Raw genomic sequence first — 26,721 nt, forward strand, 5'->3', positions numbered from 1 at the left:
TTGCCCATTTGAGAAACGATTCAAAATCATTGTTCATTTGAGAAAAATCACTCTTAACTCTTAAAAATAAGATGAAAAGTACTAAGTATTATCATTTCATATTTCATTTAAGATAGTACCACAGTAGTGTCCTTCTAAATTGAAGCAGCACTTCAGTGTTGACAGRGGGGAGAGTCTGATACTGGATCAATATTGTCATTTTCCCTGTATTCTTTGCATTTCTCCAATTCAAACCTATAAGATTTTACAGTTCAATGGTATTTTTGCTTTAAGCTTCCAAATTCTCCATGGCAAAGGTCAATGTAACTTTGTTCCCTCAGGCACAACGTAATGAGCAAAACCAGGAAGAGGAGTTTCAGCCCACCACCAATATAGGCCCATTCTTGCACTACTTACCACAAGTCTGATTTCTTCTTTTGGAGCAAGCTGTTCCAGCAGCTCAAAACCCAGCTGGTAGCACAGAATACTAGACTGACACAGACCACATTCAACTGCTTTTTCATCTTTCTGACAGGTGTGAGAACCACCCCAGGGTGCCTGCAACACRTTGTTTATGATGGAAATGATATCTTTCGAAATGCTGTTCTCTAAGCCCAAAGTGATACCATCATCCTGGAGTTCCATCTGAAAAAGGGTAAAAAAAAGTAAGGATTGATCATTTATTTAAAGGCCACAACTCTGCCTAGTCTACTTATTCCTGTATTTCTGCCACTGTTAAAATACAGTACTGAGAAGAGCTTGAGATAAACTTGAACTCACAGTTTCAAATATAGCCACCAATGTTGGTGCCCAAATTTGAACAGCTAAAGTAAGATTTTCAAAGTCAAATAGAGAATTTCAAGCAGATGATCCGTGAATTTTACCTGGAGACAATTATCCAAACCTCCTGGGCTTGGATTCACAATGCATACATTTAGCTATTCAAAAATAACATATGTAATGTAAGCCCATCAACAAGCCTGTGCCAGTAGTTTGTAGAAAGACGTATCTCCAAAGGGTAGTTCATTTCACTCATATGAAACATCTAACACATTCTGGAAGCATCTACTTTCTCTTCATTGACCATGAACATATAAGTCTTGTAAGGGCAAAAAGCTTGSTGAGAACTGTAGAGAGCTTTGAACGTCTTATACTTCATGCCAATCTTCAGCAGAAAGGGACTGAGTACAAGTGCTTTTAGAGAACTTTAGTGTCCTTTAAYACGCATATTTTTCTTCTATAAGTACCTGCTTCAAGATGAGATCAAACATGAGTATGAAGCAATTAAGATTCATCTCATCATCCTCACAGTCAAAGTCAATAGTCTTTCCACTGGGGTGTCCAAAGTTTTTGAACGGGCTGTGAAAAGGACTATGTATCGGACTGCGAAATGGGCTCTGGAAAGGACTTGGGAAAGGACTCAGCATGTTGTGCTGAACTCTGCGTCCAGGGTCAGAAGCAACGCTTACCTGAATGCATTAAAAAAAAAAAAAAAAAAAAAAAAAAAAAAAAAAAAAAAAAATGTAAAGCATTTAAGCAAACTCATTCTATATGAAACTGTGGCAAATGACAGGAACTTTGACAGCCTTCTTCTTATATTCTTTTGTAGCTTTTTTTTGGAAAACTTACAAGTGTCCCTGAATGCCATTAAATGCTAAAATATGATAAAAGTATTGAAGACATTTTGCATGGATGCACATATTCTTTTAAGTTAAATGGCTGACATTCGTTAACTTAGCTCCACTAAGGAGGAAATTTTAGCAGCAAAACCAAACAAAAACCAAATAGAAAATCAGAATACATGGYAAAACAGCCCTTAAAGTTACAATAATCCACTCCATGATCAAGGGGTATCAACTTCAACAGTAGGAGTCCAATAAATAAATAAATAAACAAAGAGGTTATCTCAAGATAGCAGGGTAACCAAGGCTATACCAAGGATACAAGCAATTACCAAGGATACTAGCAATTGCAAAGCAACTGAATGTAAGACGTGCACGTCAGCACTGGTTTATGGCCACACCACAATAAGCCACCTACAACACCCTCAGAACCTCTAAGTGTTTCAAGGGAGGTACACCCTTAGATGATACTAAAGATCTGATCTTTCAAGCACTGTGTTCCTATTGTCCATGAAATACTTTGCGCAAGACTGCTGGGAAGTTAGTCAAATTTTTCCAAGTATGCGTAGTACTCATTTGTACTTCTGGAAMATAAGCCTGTGACATATAGCTTTATTTTATATTATTTTCTGCAACTCTTTTGGGGTGGGCAAAACACATAGGAAAATGCAGGGACACAAAAATAAGTTCTGTTTTGTTGCTGATGATAGCGAATAGAAGATACAGAGAACGAAAATGGTATCAAGGAAAACACTACAAACATCCCGAGTAAAACAATTCACTGAGAAAGACTGTGCAGTTAATTTCTATCTGCATTATCTTTACACTGACTAAGTAATAGAGAGGTATTAATACAAGAAGTTATGCCAATTTTTTTCACTCTAAAATTTTGTACTGTGTTTCCAATCAAATATGCTGCATTAAAAAATTACCTTTCTTCACATACATTCTATTATGGAAACTGGTCTAAGGGGGGAAAAAAAAGAAAAAAAAAATCAAGATAAGTAACAATTACCCTCCGAGCTGCAAGATTTCCTGCCAATTCACTGACTCTTGATTTTCTTTGATTTGCTAACTCTTTTACAGAATTAACTCCATCAGAAAACATGCTGATTAGTAACTGAAGAGGGACAACAATGTCTAGTTCAGATAATACCTGAAGAAAGACAATAATTAAAAACAGCATTAGATTTCAAATTTGATCAAAAATATTAGTTATTTTAAAAGCACACTTACCACACAATCCCCCATTCAGCAAGTTTCATGCATTCAATTTCCGGAACAAGTAATATAACTGGGAGACAGTGGGGTGAGCTGTGAGCTTAGGTTTCAGYTGGAATAAGGGCAAAAGAACTGGCAAAACAGGGTATTTTCAAAATATTTGTTGACACCTCCTTGAGACAGTTTTACGTGCAAACACACAGGTGTATGAGGTTGTCTGACAAAAGGTTTCTGTGAAGCAGAATACTTGGATAACTATTTACTATCTTTATTATTTCCTAATACTGAATTCCTGTAATCATCCTAAGAATCCAGTCAGAGTGGTTGCTGTAGACTTCAACACACCAAGAAGCCTGGTGTCTGCAAATCACTGAAGGAATATTCATCATCTATTTTTTAGCATCAAATGAGCTTGTACTTGTCAAACTGTTATTAGGAGCAAGCAAAACCTACAGAAATTATACCTTACTAGAACATTTTGCATATAGGAAAATTGCTACAATCATTGGATAAACTGCTCTTTGCAGAGTCTTCACCAAAATAACCCTTAGTAGACCAGAAGCAATAATGAAGATTATAGTTATTATTCCAAGGGGCTGTGGAAATCTTCATGCCCTTTTGAATACCTTTTGAATGAAGATTTCCAGTATATTGTCCATGATGGGTTAGTAACACACAACTTCCCAGGAACTATCTACCGATTGCCTTACATTGGGGCCAGACAACAGGCAGAAATCTTTCCTGATCCTTGAAAAAATGGCTCTTTTTTTTCCAAAATCATAAGCTACTTCAGCATGACTTGTCAAGGAAGAACACTTACATGCAGCCAAAGCAATGCTTGCTCTTGCACAGAGGATGGATAACCTGTGAATCGACAGCTAATGAAGCCAAACATCTCCTCCATAGAGAAAGGGAGAGGGCAAAGTTCAATATCAAACATTTTGCTGAAAAGTAGAACAAAAATACAGGATCACTGAATCACATCATACACTGCACTGACAGAAAGCCACAGTAGTGATGCTTCTTTCATCTTAATTGCACATTCCTTACTTGCACCCTCACTTTCCGATCAGACAAGGAATTGATCTAGGTTGCTGTGTGGACTGTACAAGGTCATTCCTGACTTTGGTGGTGCACCTTATGAATGTACATTACATCTCAGATCAGGCCCAGTCAGGCTGTGCAGATAACTTTGTGGAGATCAGTYAGAAAACGTATTTTCACTTGATAGCGCAATCTCTTTCAATATCCAATGTATAGGAGTATTTCTCATCTCACGACTCCTGCACTATCCATTACTTATACTAGAAACGTTCACATCAGCCCCTACAAGTATAAACCTACAGTAGCTTCAGAACTTTTTAATCAGTTAAAAGGCAATGCGAAGTTGTATTGTAAAAGGAGAACACCAGACAGGGAATTATGACTCAGATAGCCACCATTTTATTCCAGAGTTCCTGCTGCTCAGCAGGGAAAAACATTACCTAAATCAATACAGACCACCACTCTTCTTGTGCCAGCTCTGCAGAGCTGGTTAATAAGGGCTAGGTTTCCACTAATCCCCACCTTTTCACATCAACTGCTGGCTAGAAGATGCTTCCTCCGCCAAGCAGCAGGAAGCCACTGAAAATGCACCTCAYTCAGAACAAAGAAGCACGTATGTATGTGACTCTTTATATAGATTCAAGGATATTAAGAGCAATAAAAGGAAGCTTTCCCAAAGCTTAAGTGCTCTAGACTAAATGTAATTCATGAATGATTCAGCAGCTTTCACTTGCTACTGYCTACTGGACTTGGGAAAGCAATCTGAATGGCTGACCATTTTATTCATTATTTTATTGTGCCAAAACCTTAAGCAACTGACATATGCAGACACAGAATGGCTCCTACATGTCTCTACTAACCTTAACACTTCCCGGAACTCTTTCAGGTGATTATCAGGCACTTCTGTCCTTATAGCTTCCAACCACTCTGGCATGATACATTCCCATACTGGCTGGTTTATCACATTGTACGGAATCAAGCAAAGGATTCGATTCAGACCTTCTTTTAACTGGGTCACAGCACTGCAGGACTTGTCCCAGTATCCACCAACCTGTGGGCATTTTCAACAATCATACTGATGAGTGATCATTCTAGTCCTCATTATTTGTCCAGCACCATAAATTTGCTCACTGCGTTGCAGCTAAGAAATTGTGGGGGATGATCATCAGCACCTCCCAGGTTGAATTTAGAGGTCACCTATGGGATTGCACCATTTTTTCCTCTTTCATTTGACCCACAGACCAACAGAGTACTGTCCAAGATTTAAATTAAGTTTGCTCAGTTCCATACCATGACACAGAGTAATCCTCCATTGTCTACACTTCTCAACGCAGGACAAACTTACATCTTGGACAGACTCACAACTTCTATTATTTGCTTTGGTCCACTAGGCAGTGTTGGGTCTTTATACCGAAAAACTTGGCCCATATCACATGGCGTTTTTAAATGTTTCTTTCTTTGAGGGAAAGTTTTGAGTGATTAAAGCAAAAAAATACACTTCTAAGTAAATAACTGGCCTACAGAGATTAATTATTCTAATGACCTCAGCTCGCATCTGCTGCTCCTTATTAATGACTCTAGAGATGCCTGCTACTTTGGCTGCAACCACAAGTAATCTCAGCCAACAAACTAGATTTCTCTATTCATCATAGCTAATTTCATGGTTGTTCACCTTTATGTTCTGTTCAAACCTTGCAAATCTGGCAAGCTGTCGGTCATGTCTTAAGTACTGCAATGGGGGTAATAAAACTGAAAAAAGGGGTCTGGATCCAAGATAAGTGAAAGGTCTATAATAGACTATACAGCATGAAGTTTAGTCATTTCCCTCCTCTAGCTTTAAAGCCCAGACCTCTTTTCTTCACTTCTAATACCCAATGCATCYATCCACCTCTCAATTCCCTCAGCTGCCCCCCAGTATACTCCCACAAAACAGGTCTATCTTCAGAGTGATCATCCAAGGTAACACAAATGCACTTGCTGGTCTACACATGTACAGCAAATCCAACATATCAGGCCATGTAAAAAACATGGATCCATATTTCATCCCTAATGATGCCATATAGCACAGTAAGGCTTTATTGGCCCTTCTTAGTCTAGTCACTTGATTCTAGGAAAGAAAAAGAACATGTYCACCGGACATTTTATATACGGAGGTTGTCAATTGAAAGTCTTCTCCCAATTTTACAAAAGCGTATGTGGAATGGTTGACAGTGTTAAGTGAGGAAAAAATCTTGAACCCCTCACAAATGTTAAGCTCCTATTTTCATGCTGATATTTAGTTTTCAATAGAGGAATATTGACAGATACGCCCAAATTTTGATAGGCATCTTTGCTATCCAGGTTAAGAGGATAGTTCTGTTTCACAGTTAAGGAACAGAGACTCCTAAGAGTGATTCCAGCACAGGACTTTCAGGTACCCTGAATGACCTTCCAGATAAGCCTCCTTCTCTCCTTCAACAATAAGACACACCAAGGCACACTAATCTCTTGAGTTATTTAAATTAGGTACCTGAATTGTGTGATTTCATGAGCTGTAATGTACAGCTGCAGAGATATGGTATGCAAAGAGCAGAGAAACACAGATTAGTAAACAAAACTAGTAAAGGACAGGCTCGTATCTGGGAGCAGAGAAACTGCCTATTTCTTAACACAAGCTTGGATGTTTTATCAGATTTTAAACTTTGAGGCAAAATTAGGAATCTTCATATAAATAATTCTTACCCTGGCAAACTCCATTGGTTTAGGAAGGAGGCACATAACCATGACATCAAACCGGACATCACAAACTGTCTTCAACCACTTGGTAACAAACTGGGGCTTAAGCTTTTCAACCAGGCTACCAACTTCATCATCCATCATATAAGCYGTAGAATGGAACCACTGGAATACCATACTAACCAGCCTTGCTAAACTCTCCGTGGGTGTATTCTCACTGGGAGTACAAAGGCTCACCTGGAGGACAGAAACACAGATCAGATTTAATTTCTAGAATTAAAGGTGGCAAACTGTTTTTCTCTGCTACATTTTGCATATTCTGAGATACCTGGATGCAGATTACATAGGAAGGTAACTCAGCTGATCAGTTTTAAGCAGGAGCTTGGCAGTTTGGCACAAGATTATTGACAAAATATTTTCATAATCAGAAAATAAAAATTTGGAAAGAGTAAGTATCAAATTTATTTTTTCTTAATTTCAACACTGAAACATTCAACATTCTGGTACGGGCTACAAAATGACTTTTCATTTCAAAGTGTAATGTAATGCTCGGGGAGGGTGGGAGGGGGGAAGAAAAAGAGATTAGGTAAAACTTAAAACTTACAGACAGGCCAACTGATGTGTTTCAAAAAGTCTGAAAGAAAACAAGTCTACCTGGTAGAATAAAAGCGAACTCTGTTTTGCAGAAATGATTCTGATTTTGACTTTTTGTCCTCATTTGGCACAAGAATGAGTTTCAAGTTYTCAAAAATTCTCACAGAGTGATTATCGCTATTCTTCTCCCCTTCTCTAAACTCACTCCTTCTAGAAAAATGTTGCACTGCAAAATCAGCCCACATCTGAGTCCAAGCTTGTATTCCAGCTCACAGACCAGGCACATTGCCAAGTCCTTACCACCTGCCATTTGATTCTGGCACCTTCTAGGACCAGCAGAGAAACTTTCAAGTCAGCTTGCTCTACTGAATCCAAAGTAAGCACCAATAGAATGGCAAATAACAAACAGGAGATTTAGGAAGTGTCTTCTAACCCCTTATCAGCTGTTAGGTGCTGTTTCATACTGAACGTTACATTCCCAGCAACCGGCAAGCTGAAACCAGTGATTGAAGCAAATGAAGAGAAGCAGCCTTCGAATCATTCACTTCATGGAAAACAGCTTACAGTGCTGCCTTCAAGAGAAAACAAGAACCATTTTCACAAATGCTTTTCCTCTACATGTTTCTGGGGATACAGCAGCTAACAACACCCCTGCCAATTCAAAATAGTGCCACCACTGTTCTACTTCATTGTAGGTTAAGCTGTTTGACTACTTTCTGGTGCCTGTCTCAGTTAAGTGGTAACTCAAAGGCATTGTCAGTCTTTTTGACAGGAACTCTTGAGCTCTGTCCAATTCCTAGAGGAAAAGCATTCATTTAATGGAAAAAAAAACCCAACAACCCACTATTTCTCACTATCAGTGCTGTCATTTCTGTTAGTACTCCCTTTGAAAAGATTAAAGGATTTCATACGGAAAGAATGAAATTAGTGGCAATTTATTGTTAAAGAAAGATATACTCTTAGTGTCAAGGATGAGACGTTACTAATACAGTGTAACAAAACCTGTTCTGTTGTCACTTAGATTATTTCTTCTGGACAGAGAGAGGCCTTCAGTCTTTCCAAAACATCMTTTGAAGTAGAAGAGATGAATGTGGCACAATAAAAAAAAAAAATGGTAAAGACCAACTCAACAGATTTAAGTGAAGGCTAAAATAACATGAAACAACAAAACCCACAAGATATAAGCAGAAYGCAGAGTTTGCTCTCACAGCTATTTGAAAGTCTTCTCTTCTGCTCTTCCAAGAGCAACTTCGTTGGCACTGTGGGGTTCTAGACCTGTCACCTTGCTGTTCCCATCTCTGTTTGGATGATTGGCCGAGGTCCTATTATTGCCCTTGTCACAGACAGAGCGAGGAGAAAGTCTGATTTGCCAGGACCTATGAGGYACCAGCCTGGCCTGCTCATGAACTAGCTGGTGGCAGCCCTGCTATTTAGGAATAATCTCTGCCAGCTACAATGAAGGCTGGAAGCAGCAGAGCTTCATTCTGCCAATCTATCCTTGGTGAATTAAGTGCAGTAAAGTGACTGGGACTGATCAGCTAGACCACTCTGAAGGCAGGAAGGAAAGCAGCCCACTAAGACCCCTTCCAGCCTATTCAGAGGTAAAACAGAAAGCTGAGTTTCTAGAGACTGATGTTTAAAGATGGATGGTAAAAGACCTATCTTTAAAGGATTGCTTTTTTGGATTAAAATAATGGCAYTGAGCAGAGGTCACGAATGAGCAAAAGCTGGAAAGCACATAAAAAGTAATGAGAAACTGAGAGGGTGAACAGCCCTACTACACATTCAATATGGGAATCAGAGTAGACAGCAAGCACTTCCACCCACACTAGCTCTGAAATCTCCCAAGTCCGAAAGCTTCATAGATTTCCTTCCTTCTTTTTACAAAACAGAGAAGTGTYCAACTGAATCCAAGTGCTATAAAGAAAAGAGAAATTGAGCCTTCAGAAAGAAAAAAAAAGAAAATAGCAAGAATTTCTTACTAAGAACCAGATTCCAAACTGGCTCAGGAGGCGTTGATCATGCTTGTCATCATCTTTATTATCAAAGTCTGTGTTGTCCAAGGAGTGATGGGAAGAAGAGAGGCCCATCTGTCTCCTGCGGTTGAGTTCATACTCCCTCTGCTCAGCATGGAACTCTGCTTCCTTCAGCAAGCTATAAAAAAACTTGTGGTCAGTGAATACAGTTTTCCTCAATGGGATGCAGGTAGATGACTAACAATAATTGGAGGTTAAAGCACTTGATGTCCTCATTTTCCTGAGCACATTAATAAAATAAGATCAAGTCCTAGGATTCAAGGTTGAATTATTACATGAGAACAACTCTCACAGTTGATCTGCTATAGCAGCAGAAATTGAGTGTTCTTGCTTTGAACTTATCCCGGTGAAACACGGATCAACTTGCACAAGATTTGCAGGCAATATTTACATGAAGGCCTGATCCTGCTTTATATACTGACACTTTATAATCTGCCGTATTACCTGATCACAGCTTCTACGGTACACACCAGTTCCTCTGCCCCACACTCCCGGGTATTGATAGGGGGCGGGGAGGTCTGATAAAGATGGGTTTCTGCTGCTGCCCCAACTTCACTGCTGTGATGGTTTGAATGGCATCTTTTGCAATAGCGTACCGGCCTGTTGCCATGGCGGCCACAGCAGCCTGCTGAGAAGCACGTGACAACAGCCCTTCTGACATGTGAGCTACAGTTCTAAAAAACAACAACAAAAAAAATCTATTAGGCCATAGGTATCAGGAAGAAGAATAAAAACAGTGGTGAGAATCAGCATGGGGGAAATGGTTCAAAAGCTGGCCGTTTCCAAACTCACTACAGCTACGTACAAATTCCTGATGCCAAGTGTCACTGAACTTCAGGGAAGATGAGCTCAAGCCTATCATTAGGCCTGGACTTAAATGTTATGGCTGCTCTTCTTTTAGAATGGACTAAACCAATGCTTCAGTGAAGCTCAACTTTTTGGCTTGAGCCCTGAAAAAGTCTTGCTTCTCCCCATCCCTCGACAAATGCATTCATGGAAACACTGTGAAAACTTGGAATAGCTAAAACAAAAAACAAAACAAAAAACAAAAAAGGAACAAAAAAAACCCCACAGTAATGGAATGACATTACATACAACATCAAATCATGCCTCATTACACAAATGACTACTTAATCTTACCTTCTTCTGACATATAGCAGAAATTTCAGCTGTAAGGGGAAGGCATACAAAATATCAACACAGAATGATGATCCTTCTGTTTAACTATGGCAACCATAGGTAAATGGAATTGTTACAAGGAAATGTACAGGGCTAAGCTTGTGTTTCCAGATATTAAGATCTTTGATTCTGGGCTTCTTTGATTGCATGAGGTAGGACACTGTATACTCAGGCCTACTGGCTATTCTATGCTGAAATGAAACAACGGCCTTGGAGTAGTAGTAAGTACATACCACATACCATCCACCTTCTGCTTATGGCTCTGCCTCACAAACAGGCTTGTAACAGTAAGCTTCTTGGGATGCTAGTATGATTGAGATGCTGGGGGAGACACTGCTCAGATGGGTTCTCACTGCCAGTGAAATGTTGCAGGATGGAAGATTGCTGAGTTTGGATTAACATTGTAGATATAGACTACAGACAGAATGGCTATAACTCCATACAGAAATGTTTGCAGATTTAATTGATAGGCAATATTTATTCAGTCTGTTGCCCCGCAATATCTAATTCAGTAAAACATGAGTGCCTGAGTACAAGAAGTACTTCCCTAAGCAGAAGAAATATTCCAAAATCTACATTAGATTTCAAATAAAAGGAGATAGCAAGAAAAAAAAATCACTAGTACTCAAGAATTTTCAGTTTGCAGAAGAAAGAGTATCTTTGCTTGGTACATGCCAGGCTATTTCAGAGAATATGCAACTGTCCTTGTAAAGGCAAAGAATACCAATTAGTCTATCAACAAGCTTTGTCTGTATTTTAGTAGTTAACAGCAATATCAGGTTCTCTAACTAGCCAATGGACCACAATTGGACCAATGAGTGTATGATTCAAAAATATTTTATACTCCTTTTTTGATACCCTTTGCAGCCTTGTGATTTAAGACAGATTTTCAGAAGCTTTAAGAGCTTTAGAATCAGAGTCAGGCTTCTGGAAGAACTAGCCCGTTTTTGGACACYTATGGTGGGTATAAATACTTTGAAAAAAATCTGGCAACACTTGTGGATGTTTGAATATTTGAAAGTCTGTCCTATTGTCTCTCTTTCCTCACATATGAAGAGTTGCAGAGTATTACGTAATTCAGGTAGAGAACTAGCTGATTAGCTAATTTTTTTACAGCACTTAAGGACATTAGTCTGCCTTAAGCACAAGCTGCTTTAAAATCCTACAATATTCCTTTAAAATACAGTGCAGCATTTCAAATGATACAGTACAAAAAATATCAATAAACATCAAGCTGTACAATCATGATTAGTCTGTATCCTAAAAAGATCTCTTACCTTGTGGCAGAAGAACATCAATCAACCATTCACTGTGGTCCCTTAAAATAAATAAATAAATAAATAAGTGCATCTAATTAGCTTGCCATTATTTTATTTATGTATGCATTTATTTTTGCACAGAGGGAAGTTATCTAATGTAATGTGGTAGGACTGACATTACTCTGAAACAGCTTTTCTACAAATATAATTTTATAAACTGTATGCTGCTTCACATTACCTGTCTTTGTTGTGCCCTGCTTATTGCAAATTACCACTGTATTGGTGTTGATCCATCATGTTCAAGGCTTTCAAAAAATTACTTCTAAGGCTTTAATTTAGCAAATGAAAATACTGTGTGCTCTGGAAGTCTGAGAGCTAAAAAAAAAAAATAGCGAATAGTAACAGACAAACATGGAAAAAAAATTAACAGTACTATTTTCTGTGAGTCTCCTTAAAAGCTATGCTTCTAGCAAATTTAATCTTTTTCTGAAGCTTTAAATCAATGACGACTTAAAAACCAAGGGGACTTCTACAAGATATAATTGCTTTTCCTACAGCTGGTGTGAGATAAAGGTATCTGTTAAACCAGGCCCCCCAAAAAAACGTGTGGCTTCTGAACTAACTGCAATCTTGTCCACTTGAACTAATGATTGGAAGTCACTTTAAGAATTAGTAGATTTTATAAATTTAGTATATCAAATAAGCAATATAAAAAATTAGGTTAATTCATCTCAGAATGTATTATTTTCATGTATTAGACAAGTCTGGATCAGTTTCAATTCTTTACTCTGCTGCTTTAGAGTATACACTAGAGAATATCCTGAAGTACAGAAAAGTAATGAAGTATCTGTAAAAGAAATTTCAGTGTAATGCCTTGCTTTTAATGACTACTGAGCGATGACGAGAGAAAACATTTTATGAGCAAAAGGCTGTACGTTAATGAGGTTCCCCTAAGGTAGTTGGTGCATCTCACAGTTACCAGTTCATTCAGAAACTTAGTATCAGTCACTCAGCCTTTAAAACTCTACTGTCCAAGCTAATGCTGATCTTGTGGGGCCAGTTTCCACAACCCTTATTCATACAGTGTGGCAGTTCGGTCCATGCATTTCAGTAATGTTAGCTATATAAATTATATGCTAGGTCATCCTGAAAAAAAAAGCATAACAGTCTTCTGCAGTGGAATTGAACAGACTATATCCAGCCATTTTCCATCTCTTAATTTACCTACCCTGCAATTCTCTGGCTGCATTCTTCACAAAGATACAAGGGAGGTGGTTTATCACCCAAGGCCACAGACAAGGAAGGGTCAATGCACATCTGAAACACAGAGGAAGAAAAGAAGTAATACATCTGTCCGTGGAAGTTCATTAAGATAGTGTTCAATACATTAATGCTATAACATACAACGTGGCTTTGGTAATTGTTGAGAATATTTAGTGTTCCAGAAGATGCACTCAGGACCTGGCAGCACAGAGGTATATAACTAAGAACAAGAATCTTCAGGAAAAGAAGGCATGTTACAATATCAGTGTTTTCACTCTCCGATTTATAAGCATATTCTATGTTACACATTCACATTTACTTACATTTCACAATCACTATCAGTTTAGTGGGTTTTATCCCCTCCAAAAAGAATCATTTAGAGGATTCATTGCTTAGAACTGGATAAAAGTCTAGATTTCTCTATCTCAGTAACACCTCTTTTTAGCAAAATCTAATTTTTGTCATTATGTTTATTAGCTATTCACTTGCATTAATTTTTTCTTAGTTCGTCCAAGTGCAAGATCTTACTTGTAAAGACAAATGGCTCATTTGATGTTTCTCATCATTGTTAACCAGATTTATATTAATATATTCAAGAGACAATAGGCTGCACTTGATCTACTACCATACAGACAAGACTGGTTTTGTCATACAAAGTCAAGCTAAGAGATCACTCAGAATATTTAAATATTTCATCTATAAAGCTTGGAACTGTAAGATTCATTGGGATTTTGCTCTCCTTAGTGATTAGCCTGAATCTAGTCTTTAGGACATGAAACAACACCTTCTAGCTTTTTTTCCTGTGGAGTATAAAAGGGATCATGGAGAATGGTTGTAGTGGAAGGAGGTGGTCCCCCGTGGGACCTGTGATATCTAGTGTCAGCATCATTCCACAGCAGAAGCAGCTCATTGAAGAACTTTGACTAATGTAATTACATTAGCATTTGCATGATGCCAAGAATACAGGTCAGATCTACYTACCTAACTAACTAGAGATCTAATAAAACTAATTAGTACTCCTAACAGTAGTATTCTCTGGACTTGGGATGCTATTCCTGCATCTGCCACTGGACCGCTYTGTGATCCTGGGCAAACAATTTTACTTTTTGTTATCTTGCGTGAAAACTGGTAAAATATCATTTACTTCCCTTAAAGGGGGCTATAAAAGAAGCAAGTAAAGCTTTGTTGCTCTTTGCTATAGGGCCCACTCCAAGCAAAGGATCACAGTCAAAGTTAATGAGCTTTTCTTCAATTTAAAGAATATGACCTCAATCAGATACCAATGTGTACACACACCTCTGTAAATGACAAAATTTTGCATCTATAGTATCATCTGCATGTGTGCACACACACACAAATTATGTTCAGGAAAATATTTACATTGATTAGCTAGAATCCTGCTTAGAATATTGCAAAGCACTATGTAACCAACCTCACAATTAATATCAAGACTCAGTTTACTGAAGCTGGAAAAAATATTCCATCTTGCTTTGGGCAGCCAAAGAATATATTCATAAAGTTCTGGTGCCTTTTGACCTCCTCAGGCCGTGCTGTTCTTTCTCTTAGCATTTGCCCTTAGTCACCTGCACTTAAACAGGCTGATGGCTGATCTCAAACCACAGCACCAAACTCCCACCCCTCTGCTTCTAGCAAGCTGCATTCGAACCCTGAAGAAATAGCAGTACCTTTACAGCTGGTTTGTTAATTGCATTATGGCATTCGATGTGCTGACAATGAATAGGATTCCAGGCTACAAAAACAAAACATAGTTAATTAATGAACACAGACAAGATATTTATATTCTTTGTGACTAGTAGTACCAAATAAAATCAACATTCTCTTCCACTAAGTGCTATACAAATACGAGAGGCAATGTAACCATATACCTTGTGAAGCGTAACAATTGTAATAAACGACCTAGATTATATATGTCTCCTGATCTGTTAGAGATTAATTATGAAAAGAACCATGAACTTGAACAAAAGGAAAAATTAAGATACAAATGCATGCTTTTTAGCTCCTTCCTGTTCCCAGCAGATCTTGAATTAATTAATTACCATTCCTCTTCAGAAGCAGGATGGTAGATGTAGCTCAGTACATTTAACAACATTGCCAGGCAATATGAAAACACAGCTGTGAGACAGGAAAAATAGTCCAGCCAGGGAAGGAGCTTTAGCATTGTAATGACAGGAAATAAACAACACAGGCATGTTCAAGTGGCACCGCTTGGATGCTATATGGAGTATCCAAAAGTCAAAGGGCCACACAACTGCAGAAAACACAAATCTCATTCTGGGATACATTAACAGAGAATTTATATAGAGAAAAACTATTCCAGTCTTCCTAGGGCTGGTAAGGGTTCAGCTGGAGTATCAAGCTTACTTTACAGACCTGTTTGCATGAAGAAATGATGCAGAGCAGTACAAGAATGAGTCAAAAGAAAAAGAAGGATTAAAAAAAGGGGGGAGGGAAGGAAAGATCAATCCTTCAACAGAAGGCTTTAGAACAGACCAGACAAACATCTATCAAGAATGTTCAAGGTGTACTTGAAGTTGCTCAAGGGATTATCCTAAGATCCCTTCCAATCCTTAATTTTTAGTATGTAAATGGTGATGTTCTAGCGCAGAAATTTTAGAAGTGAACAAAATATATCCCTAATGACAAAAAGTATTTGAAGCACAGAGACAGGCAAGCTGGAAAAGCAACCTGCCAGACAGAGTCCTCCTCCCCTCCACCAATAGAAGCACAATCCCATCAGCATCAGCAGGGAGTTCGGTAGGCAAAGGACTTTGTCCAACCTGCCTACTCAGCTCCAGCTGTCTCACTGAATTTCTCTTTCATTCTCACCCTATACTCAGCCCTGGGAATTTATCCATTAAACTGACTGCACCTGACACCACCTGACTTCTTTGACAATACCAGCCAGATAAGGAGTCTTAGCAACAGCACCAGCAACTGCAGCTGGCACAGCAACAGCAACCAGAGCAGTAACTGAAAGGAATATAAGCCAGAATCCTTGCGGAGCTGACAAAACAGTTTTATGGACCATTTCAAGTGCTGTATTTATTTCTTCTCTTTTCTTGTTTTGTTTTGTTTTGGTTAGTATTGGAAGTAACACAACATATATACTGGCAATGATCACAGTTGTTATCTTCTGTAACATCTTTTGAAAACAGAGAAGTGGATATTGTTTGTAAGTATTTAAGAAAATACTGACTTACAGCACAAAAGATGTCAAAATACATCTTACAGCTGTAAGCATCTGACACTAATACACTCTATCATTTTCTGTACAATATTTATTTTGACTTACAAAAAAATAGCTACACTCACCTGTGTACTGCAGTCCTCTGTACTCACTGATTGCCCCAGGGGGTTTTAAATTGGGCCAGTAGTGAAACAACATTTGTACTGCTGGAGGTTTAACTTGAGATGGGCCATAGGCTATTACATACAGCAAATCCTAAGTGAAGAGAGATGTAAAGGGTTTATTTTGCAAGATAAGAAAACACAATTCAATATAAACTATTTATGTTCATAAAGATACCTGAACACATAAAAACACACATTTTACATCCACCAATCATCCTTTGTAAGCTTTCACAAGTAGCTTTTAGAAATTTCAACAAGGTGTTCATAAAGAATGTAGCACACCAGGTTTCTGAGTTTCACTGGGATATCCAACGGCTACCACCACTGCGACACACAYATTTTAAACTGATAGACAGCAAATGGAGCCTCTGTCTAGCCACAGAGCAAAAAGCTCCAGATCCAGATTCAGGCTAAGACAACATTCACAATGAGTCCTCATAAAAGTTCAGTCCCACTTGAACTTAGAAGATCAGGGATTATTAAATTTCTGCCAGTTGGAGCTGCACCAACTGGAGCCATGTTGTATAAAAGGTGGAGCTGCTTCTGCAAACTAAAAGCAGAGGGACCTTCCTCTCCGTAACTCAGAAGGAGAATGGATAAAAAGATCACTTATGACTTCTTGGCACACAGTCAGTCCAAGTTTCAAACCATCCAGTTCTCATTACAGTTCAAATACAGCCATTTCTGCAAAGCATATATGATCACAAACTTACTTTCCATACTTCTTGCTTGTATTTCATGAGGCATTCCAATAACTGGCAGTGATACACTGAGAGAGAAAAGACAGTATAGACATAATACTGAAATGGAAACTCAAGTTACTGAAGTGACATGATTAGCTGATTGGTTTTCCTGTCAGTCCAAAGCTCTACACTCCATTTAAATGTTTTTTATTTTAAAGGCTGTGCTAATGAAAAAAAAAAAAGCTGTAAATAGGTATCTTGTCATTCAACTTGAAACAGCAATGGAAACTACAAGTAACAGTACATCATTCCCTTGCTATAGGAAGGAGCCACTCTGCAATAAACATGCTAGCCAAATGAGCCACTAAACACTTCCCAAAACCACAGGACCAAATCTTCCTGTGAGCTGGGAACTGGGAAGCRAAAACAGAACATTCAATGAAAAAAACTATCGTGTGTAACTAGCTTATTTAAAAGTTTGCTGCTTTATTTATCATTGTGATCTAAATCAGCATGATGTGATACTTCTCATGCACATACTGCAATGGTGGGGGGGGAGAGGAGGCGGGCTTCCCCCACCATCTACCCAGCTAAGTGAATACCTAAAATGGGAGATGTCTACTGTGAAATGTGACAGCTTCCTCAGATTAAATCATGTTTTGATTTTGTTGTGTAATTGCACTGATGTAACTGGGGCTGCACCACAATAAGAGAGCAGCATTTGTATTCAGAGATTCCTATTAAAATTAAATTAATTATAGTTCTGTTCTGAGCCTGCAGCCAGCATTTCCTGTCTTCTTTAAAAAAAACAGGGCCAGTTGTGAACTTGGGAGGATCTGAATTGGAGTATAAGACAATCAAACAGTTTCTGCGAGTTTCTATAGTCAAAGTTAGTTCTGTTTTCTCTCAAACACTGATGCTATAAATTAACACTATTTTCTGATGTCAAGAAAGAATAGTTCTCRGCGTCTCTAATCCCGTGCCTAATACTATCTCTTCATCACAATGAGATCACTTATTGGCATAATAACTATTCCAAATAATATKCTTGGAAATGCCAGTTTTGACTAAAATAACTTATTTTTCATCTTGCATTGGATGGTAAGACAGATTTTCCCATCATTTTAAGTTTACAGGTGGTAGCATTTAACATAGTATTTTATGACTCATAGCTTTTGGAAAGAATGATACCATATTGCCTATTTATACATACCTGGATTTGATGTGTACTGCATTGCAATCATTAGCATTGATGATGCAGATAGATTGACATGAGCTGGAACACCTTCCCTTTTTGAGGATCCCACTTAAAAGAAAGCGGAAAAAAAAATTTTCTAGTGTACAGCAAGGCAAATTAGGCAAGAATATCATATAATTTTGATTCAACTGATGCAGATAAAATTCCCAAGGTATCATGTCATCAATAAAAGAACAACCAGTCCATATTGTAGGTAGCTCTTTTCCAGTGAAAGAAAGATGACTGAATATAACATTGCCTCACTGACTGCATACTTGATTTCGCAGACCTGTAAGATTTCTTTCTCCATTAACAAAGACAGTGATCTTCTCAGGCACTCTTATACTTCAGAACCCACAGAGTAGTCAGAACAATCTCACTCATACAATCACATGCACCTAGGATCTGGATCTTAAAAAAGCAAGAGGAAGTAGGAAGAGTAAGGCCACAAGAAAGTGGAAGGCCTGCTGTTGAGGTATATATGAAGTTTTGGGCTAGTGGCAGATGCTGGCTCTTGGTATATGGTACAGACTACTTCTATGGGAGCATATGGCATGAGTTCAAGCTATAGTATAGCTWCATACAGAAAAATCTAGTTCTCTTGTACTGTGAATTGTGTTAAGATACTGATGAACCATAGTATTAAAGCATAGCCAAGCTGCTGTGACTTCAACCTTGCACATGAAGCCACTGYAGTTCCTGCTTGTCTCCTGTTCATTGGTTACCATCAAGTAGTATACTTGAAAAAAAAACAGCAGAGTTTGTGTGTTTATTTCCAGAACAGTAACATGGCAATAAAGCTTTGAAGGCAACCTCCTACACAGAGCTGTGACATGTCCTTTCCCACCCTCATTCTTCTGCTAGGTACCCAGATACCAGGTATTTAGGACACACACACAGAAGAGTAAGCTAGGAGTTCAGTGAGATGCTTTCATCACTCCCATTTGGCTCCTCATACCATCTCTTGCACCTTCCCTTTCAGCTCGATTCAGAGCTCAACATCRGGGAAAGAGAAGTTTGTCTCTTTCATCTGGTACTTCCCCACATRCCCCAACATCGCTATGACTCTCTTTATTGGACTTCAATCATTCTTTTTTGAATCTCAGCCATAAAAAAAAGAAAATACCCAAGGACACCCTTATCTGCAGTCCTGAACTGCCTAAATCAATGGTAGTTAAAACAAACACACAAAAAAAATGTAGGTGCAAAACAGTCCAGCATTTTGCTGGACATAGGTCGAGATCCACAAACCAGAGTACTGATATAATATTCCTAAGATGCCTGAGTATACATGTGATACATATTACCTCTGACTTAATTACYGCTACCCTGGAACCATTCTCTGCTTAATCACTGCCTCACCACTACCAACCACTAAAAACAATCCCCAAATTATTATGGCAAGTTCTAGTTGCATGGATTTATATTGCAAAATACACATGCTCCAGTAGCTCTAGCCTGKCATTCAAAAATGTAGCCTTCTGGATAAAAATGACACATAGCACTAGAAGCCAAATTTAAAGAAAGGCAGACTTCTTTGATACAAAAATCTAACTAGAACTGTTTGAGGAAAAGGCAGCATAACAAAGGTTGCTCTCAGTTATCTGGATGCTATCTCTGCCAAGGGTAACTAGGGAATAGGCTTTATTAATAAAGGATTTGGTTCAACTGGTTGTTTGGGAGAACAGTTTTAGAGATCCGAAGATACACAGGGCAGGATAAATCACCTACATGAGCTGCTCTTTAACCCATGACAGTACTGGGGGAAAAGGAGTTTAGTGCAACATTCTGTTCTTTAGCCCAATGAGGACCTACTGCAGATTTGTAAGGAAAATACTGTAGCATTTGCATATTGTTATCAGACCTTTCATCAAAGCTAACAAAGAAAATCTCACTGAAATGTCCTACAAAGGATTATTTCACATGGGTAAACTGAAGCCCAAAGCAGTTAAGGGACTTCTCCAAGAAGACCAAGTGGTAGAACCAATAAATGTAGGTGACAAATTTCCACAAAATCTTATTCTTAAAAATCTGGACAATGCTTCTTTATGTGTTCTAACAGCATCTTCCATTCTCTTCACTGTAGATCTCAGTACAAAATAAGTCCATGTTTTTCCATAAAGGTCTGGAATGCAAATAAGAAGACATTCTCACAGAATTACAGAAGAGTTGAGATTGAATAGGACCTCTGGAGATCATTTAGTCCAATCTCTCCAGCTCAAAGCAAGGTTAGCTAGACTAGGTTGCTCAGGACTGCATCCAGAGCAGAGCAGAGTCATTCCTGTACATCAGAATCTAATTCAGACATAAAAGGTACACATCACAACCGCTCAATCATTTTAGAAGCATTCTGATMATTGATTCTGTATTCAGGACTTCCACTGCTGTCTTTGGAAGCTCTGTGAGCCTCCAAATAATGCATTTCTTAAAGAAGTTTAACACTACCATTTAAATGAAGAAAGAAGTCACATAGTAATACATAAAAAAATAAATAAAAAAACAGTCTATTGAATTACTTCCCTCAGAAAAAYAGTCATATGGAATTACTCTTGTATATATATAAGGTTGATCAATGTCCCATTAAAACTCTACRACAAATCAAACATTGATTCCTACAGTCTGGTATTATTATAGCAGTGTACCATTTTCTGAGACAGAACAACACCTGAATGAGCTCTACTTACATATAGCCATAGGCAGAAAAGATGTGCTGAGATACTCTATAATATCCTTGTGTAGAAATGGAGGAAAGGTAGCTAATGTTGAAATCATTGTATAAGGTAAAGTACTCAAAATATCATCATTGAGAAAAGGAAGTAAGCAAGTAGTAGTGTAAAAAATTGATTGCCCAAGATCTGTTGAATAAAATGAAATAAACACAGAATCATTACAATGAAAAAATAAAGATAACTGTATACTGTTTGGTTTATAAAACTATCACAAATTTTTCATTTAATTTCAAGCTTTCTCCTCAGGTTACTTCAACAGTACTCAGAACAGTTCGAACAGTTCGAGAGAACACGAACACCACAGACAATAAAATTAACTCCTCTACATAGACAGGTCTGGATTTAAGTAGAGGTATTATTAGAAATAACTAATAGAATAAGAATTTGGTAAGTAGTTTGCTATGAAAAGGCTCACTTACGCAAAAAGCAYCCCAGACATAGATGATCAGATTTGGATCTCAATTATCCTTAAGGGAGCTGCAAAACACTCCCCACATATAGACTCCAGCTTAGAGGACTGCTGCAGAAGGAAGCATCACTGTATTTTCCAGATAACATGTGACTGAACTGTGAAACTTGCTTTCACAGTAAGCCATTAAGGCCAAATATGGCCAAGGCTTAAACGGAACTGGGTATTTATCCAGAATTTCCAGACTTATTCTAATTGATTAGAATATAAGCTTTGGAAGGGATATGTAAGAACTTTGATATCTATATGGAAGGGATAGATTATTGCATATCTGGCCSCTGTGGCATCTTTATATCCTCTTTCAAATGAGAAATTGAGCTAGGGCCAACAATCCTCAGAGAAWGGTTACAGCACCTAATGAACACCAGGTTGGAACCTGTCTGCCTATTCCAGCACATCACAAAGCCTTCTCCCCGTACAAGGGAATTTCTTTTGTTACTGACTCACTCTGCAACCTTAAGCCTTCAGCCTATCCGTATAACTAGGATGATTTATACTCGCCTTTGTAAAGTGCTTAGAGATCGATCTATATGTTTAACATCATATGAGTTACAGCAAGTAAGCATTYCTTTTTCATGTTTCTTGGAAGTTTTCTGTGCAACAGCCAGATCCTTAATGCTAGAGAATGTCTTTCTCTTGGTATAGATATTTACCACGTTGACAACTTTGTAGAATCTGATTAAACCGAAGTTCAGGACCATCTGGTGCACCAGTTGTACTTACCCAAACAATACTGATTGTTCTGATAAAAAACACATTTCTTTTAATCAAACGCTATGCTGAGGGAGGAATAAATAACAAGTTGTGTCATAATTTGCAATTCACTGTATATAGAACCACAGGAAATAGGAAGTGACCTCCCCTTGCCCCAAGTATGAGTCAACAAAAGTATTCCTGGCAGGTATTTATCTAACCTGTTCTYAAAAATCTGCATGACTGAAAGTTGCACTCCTTCTCCAGGCAATTCATCCAAATGACAAACCATCTTTAACATGAAAAGGCCTTTTTTTAAATTTCCTTTGCAGCAATTTAAGCCCATTACCTCTTACACTGAGTTACTCTGATCACAGAGAATAGTTTGTTATAGTTTATTTCTCCTTACAGCAATCTTCATGTATTTGCATATGATTATCATGTCTCCCTTCAATCCTCTCTAAGCTAAACAAACCAAGTCCTTTCAGGTTTTTCTCACTGTTCAACTATTCTAGACCTCAAATCATTCTTGCTTCTTCTTGGACTCCTCTCAAATGATCCGCAACCTTCTTAAGGTTGGAGTGAAAAATCTGAAGGTTTTACTCCAGCTGAGGCCTYGGCAAGGCTAACAGAATGAAAAGGAAAAGGAAAAAAAAAAACTTTGTTGTCTCACACACAAAAACTCCTAGTTATACATTGCTAGTATAATATTAACATATCAGTGACTTATGGTCAGCCTCTGATCCTTGGTAACATGTAGATCTTTCTGTAGTACTGCTTTCAAGCCTGTATTCTCCACTTCATTTCTGTAGGTGATTTTTCTTGCCTAAAATAGTACTTTACGTTTGTCCTAACTGATTTGAAGAAATTTTAAAAACAGAATGCAATTTGCCAAGATCATTTTGAATTAGATTTCTTTCACTCAGAGGACATCCTATTACCTCATCTTGATATCTTCAGCAAATTTAAATGTTCTCTAATTTCCATCAGCCAAGTTAAAAAAATATATTTAATAATAYTTAATATTATTAAATATTTTTAATTTTAATTTATTAATATTATTAATAATTTAATATTTAATAACACAAAACCCAGCACAGACTTCTGTAAGATACACTTGGTATACCCTTCTAGTTGACATGAGCCATGGTCAGTCTTGGAGTGTTTTCCTCACTTAAGTGGGGACCACACATCCACAGACTGTTTATTAGAATGTCAAGTAACACAGCAACAAAAGCCTGACTGAGGATAAGTAAACCCCACCAGGAGGACCACTGTACTGCCGTAAAAGGAGAATGTTTGAACAAAGTTATTTGTCCTTTACAAGTCTCCATACGATGTTAACTATCATCATGTTACCTACTTAAAATTTTGTTTTGCTAATTAACTCCATGATTTTCCAGAAATTAAAATCAAGTCAAGCAGTCAGTAATTCCTTACAAGTTCCTCTTTTCCAAAATCATACCGTCATTACCWAATAAAGAAATCTTCTATTCAAAATATGATGCTGCCAATTCAAAGGGAATTTAGAATTCAACAAAAGCAGCTTTCCTGCTAAAGAGTTTCAGTAATTTATCAGATTAGGGCACGATACTACCTGTACCGAACCATGTAAGTACACCTTACCACACTTAGTACTTGGCTCATATACCATAGTGAAAGCACTGGGTTCCTGATGCCCAGTACGGACAACCACAAACTAACAAGCTACATATATGTAAACTTGAGGAAAACCATACAAATGCAKCACAGTCAGAGAAACCTTGTTATACAAGCAAATAGAGTTTTTCTATATGTCAGACAGAGATATTGCTATCTTTTTACCCAGGAATATTTTAAAGCCATCTCTATCACCATGGTTAGAAAGGTTTTTTCTTCAATCAAACATATATTATGATCTGTTCAGAGATGGACCTTCACCAATACACTCAATCTGATAGGCCAGATAATACATCCGCAAGTAGTTCATGCCTCTTTAAGGGAGCCACCCTAAAAGACTAGTCCAAAAATACCCCAGCAAGTTCAAAGTCCAGATACTTTAGATCCATTTGTATTATTTTAGTTACATTGCACTGTATTTTAGTTACATACCACCAACATATCACTGAAAATGAGTCAACCTCAGAATTCAAACCCAAATCCACAGTTAGCAAAAAAACATGTTTTATTTAAGAAAGTCAAACCAAACACTTGCATATAAATACAKCCCAAGAGATTTGAATTCCAGATCCAGGTCAGTTTAGGCCCATCTCTTCTATTGTATTTACGCATCATTCATGGATTCACAGCACTGAAGTTAAGCGTACTGGAAGGGTTCAAGGGCCTGCTTACCATGTTGACCATGTTGTAGCAAGGGAACTAGATCCAGCAGTGTCACCAGTGTCACGTAAAGTCCTTGATAGTCCAAAGATGGGTAGTCTGATAACTGAGCATCACGACTTTGCTGGCCACGTTCAGATGGAGCATCTCGCAGGACGCTGTAAAGGAGGGAGCGAGTAACAGTAGGGTTGATGGAACTGACCTGTGGTCTTAGAGATGGGGTGAGTGGGAATGGCACAGGAAAAAGACACATGGTCATGGGCACTGTCAAATTGGAGGCATCTTGATTCTCCTTCTTCCCTGTGCGGGACAAAATGCTGTTGGGGGGACAAAGAAAAAAAAGAGACAACAAAGACACAAAGAACAGCACATTACATTGAAATGACACTATAAAACAAATAATAAAACACCAGATACATCCCACATAAGATGCAATCTCTACCAAAACCAGTATGTCTACAAATCTAGCAACCATTCACTTTCTTGCTTCAAAACAGGAGAATTAAAAATTGACATTTATGAAAATTTTCRTTGCATCTCATGTGTTATCTGGTTCATAAGGAGCAAAAATATAAAAATGCATGTTTCAGTGCCCTACCCATGTTTCACAGTTAAGCAAAATTCTAGAAACTAAAAGTCGTTGCTATGAAAATATAGCAGTGTCAAAATAGCTTGGTATTTTCCTGTGATAATATTTTGAGTTTTTTTTTTTCCTGTGAAATCATTTGAACCAACTGAAAACATGTAAAATATAGGTGTGGCACTTGCAGAAACATGTTTTAGCAAAGAATAAACATGTGTGTTTGTTAAGATAGTCTTAAAAATCACATGTTTATTGCATCAAAATAATGTCTGTATGTATTTTATGATACTGTTTCATGACCACTCAGTCAGTATCATTTGAAATAATGAGGTTTAAACAGGCACATGGATTTAGAAATAATATAATATTTCTAAAATGTTGACTAAACTACATTTGGAAARGCTATAAAATAATATATAGTAGATGGTCTTTAGCATATGTTTGTGAGCTAATGATAATGGTTGTTTATGTGTGCTTTTAATTTCACCCATGTTTTGGGTGGAAACATTTTACTTTATGAATACAAACACTCTTTGGGTATATAGTTACCTTCAAAATCTAARGGCTAAGCAAGCAAGACCAGCTACGTAACTACAGATCAGACAGTGTGTTATCATACATTCCTGCTGCTACTTACGTTATTTTTCAACAAAACTCACTATAAACTAAAGGAAAGATAATTTAAAAAAATAAAAAAGATTTAGTGGGAATCAAAATAGAGGCTATATGTCAACCAGCTTGCTATATCATGTTAAGAATTTTGTAAACATGTTATTCCAATTTTCTAAAAAGAAAAAAAGAAAAAACCCAGCACACTACTTTCAAAAATAGAAATAAATTGCTGCTCAAGCAGTGTTATAGTTCAGCAATTATAGGGCTAGCTCATAATCTCCATGTGTGCCTATAAMAGTATAATATACTTTTTAAATATATTAAACCACATACAATACTATTCTTAAAAAAAAAAAAAACACACATATTTTGCACCTTTCAAGGATTGGGATTTCCAAAAGTGATTGCTGTTGGTTTAACTCTGTTCCTGAAGTCAATTTTAAGGCTTATAAGAAACAAATGAGTAGCATTAAAATTTCCTTTAAAWTGACTTCTGAATATCAGAGTTATGTCAAGAGGGAGCACACCTGGAAACCTCAGTCCTCTTTAATAGTACAGAGGTTCCTATCTTAAAACCACCTTAGCATATTTATAACTAACCTCCTAAGTCAATGTAACTCACACAAGTAAGTTAAACTCATGCTAAGGTGCTTATAAGAGGAGGTGCCATTCATTTGCCATATATATAACACTTTTACAATTAGTTTTGTGCCAAGCAGGCATGACACATCAACCTGCAACCAGAGATAAACAGATATATCGTCTGTTTTAAGAAACTGTATTTTTTTTTGCTTTTTCATTGTGCCTTAAATAGTTGTCATTCTTTTGTTTTCTGTTACCCAATGTCCAGTACAAGAAAAAGGAGCAGACTGTCATGAAAAGTGTTTATGAAATCATATCAGAAAAKCACCTAAGATCTATTATAATTAAAAAAAAAAAGATGAGAGTGCTGATTCCTGTTTTTCATATTAACTTTTAATTTGCTTGACTTTCATTTGCCATACTTTGCAGCTCCTATTTAGATTTGTGAAGGTAGCAAATTGTATTCTATCTCTGTCAACTAACAGATACCATTTAGCCCTTCCTTCACTAGCCAACACATCACTTCAAGG

General features: G+C 37.6%; 1 protein-coding gene across 10 annotated transcripts in view; it reads right to left on the reverse strand.

The window, feature by feature from the left end:
• Positions 1-26,721, reverse strand: part of UNC79 (unc-79 subunit of NALCN channel complex) — a 108,304-nt gene that overhangs the window by 72,513 nt on the left and 9,070 nt on the right. For 9 of the 10 annotated variants that reach the window (XM_085317515.1, XM_085317514.1, XM_085317513.1 and 6 more), the window contains 17 exons: positions 24,427-24,731; positions 20,889-21,059; positions 18,181-18,273; positions 16,998-17,053; positions 16,246-16,375; positions 14,598-14,662; positions 12,878-12,966; positions 11,668-11,708; positions 10,352-10,380; positions 9,656-9,885; positions 9,158-9,329; positions 6,588-6,818; positions 4,727-4,917; positions 3,643-3,766; positions 2,617-2,757; positions 1,227-1,448; positions 397-624 (listed from right to left, as the gene is read on the reverse strand). In XM_085317515.1, coding sequence (XP_085173641.1) covers positions 397-624; positions 1,227-1,448; positions 2,617-2,757; positions 3,643-3,766; positions 4,727-4,917; positions 6,588-6,818; positions 9,158-9,329; positions 9,656-9,885; positions 10,352-10,380; positions 11,668-11,708; positions 12,878-12,966; positions 14,598-14,662; positions 16,246-16,375; positions 16,998-17,053; positions 18,181-18,273; positions 20,889-21,059; positions 24,427-24,673 — 2,460 coding nt within the window. In that variant the 5' untranslated portion in view covers positions 24,674-24,731. Of the gene's footprint in view, positions 1-396; positions 625-1,226; positions 1,449-2,616; positions 2,758-3,642; positions 3,767-4,726; positions 4,918-6,587; positions 6,819-9,157; positions 9,330-9,655; positions 9,886-10,351; positions 10,381-11,667; positions 11,709-12,877; positions 12,967-14,597; positions 14,663-16,245; positions 16,376-16,997; positions 17,054-18,180; positions 18,274-20,888; positions 21,060-24,426; positions 24,732-26,721 lie in introns of those variants that run through there. The other variant, XM_085317522.1, reaches the window with a different exon arrangement.

The sequence above is a fragment of the Rhea americana genome, unplaced genomic scaffold (assembly GCF_003343005.1).
Source record: "Rhea americana isolate MKP2758 unplaced genomic scaffold, rheAme1 scaffold_5, whole genome shotgun sequence".
Lineage (NCBI taxonomy): Eukaryota > Metazoa > Chordata > Aves > Rheiformes > Rheidae > Rhea > Rhea americana.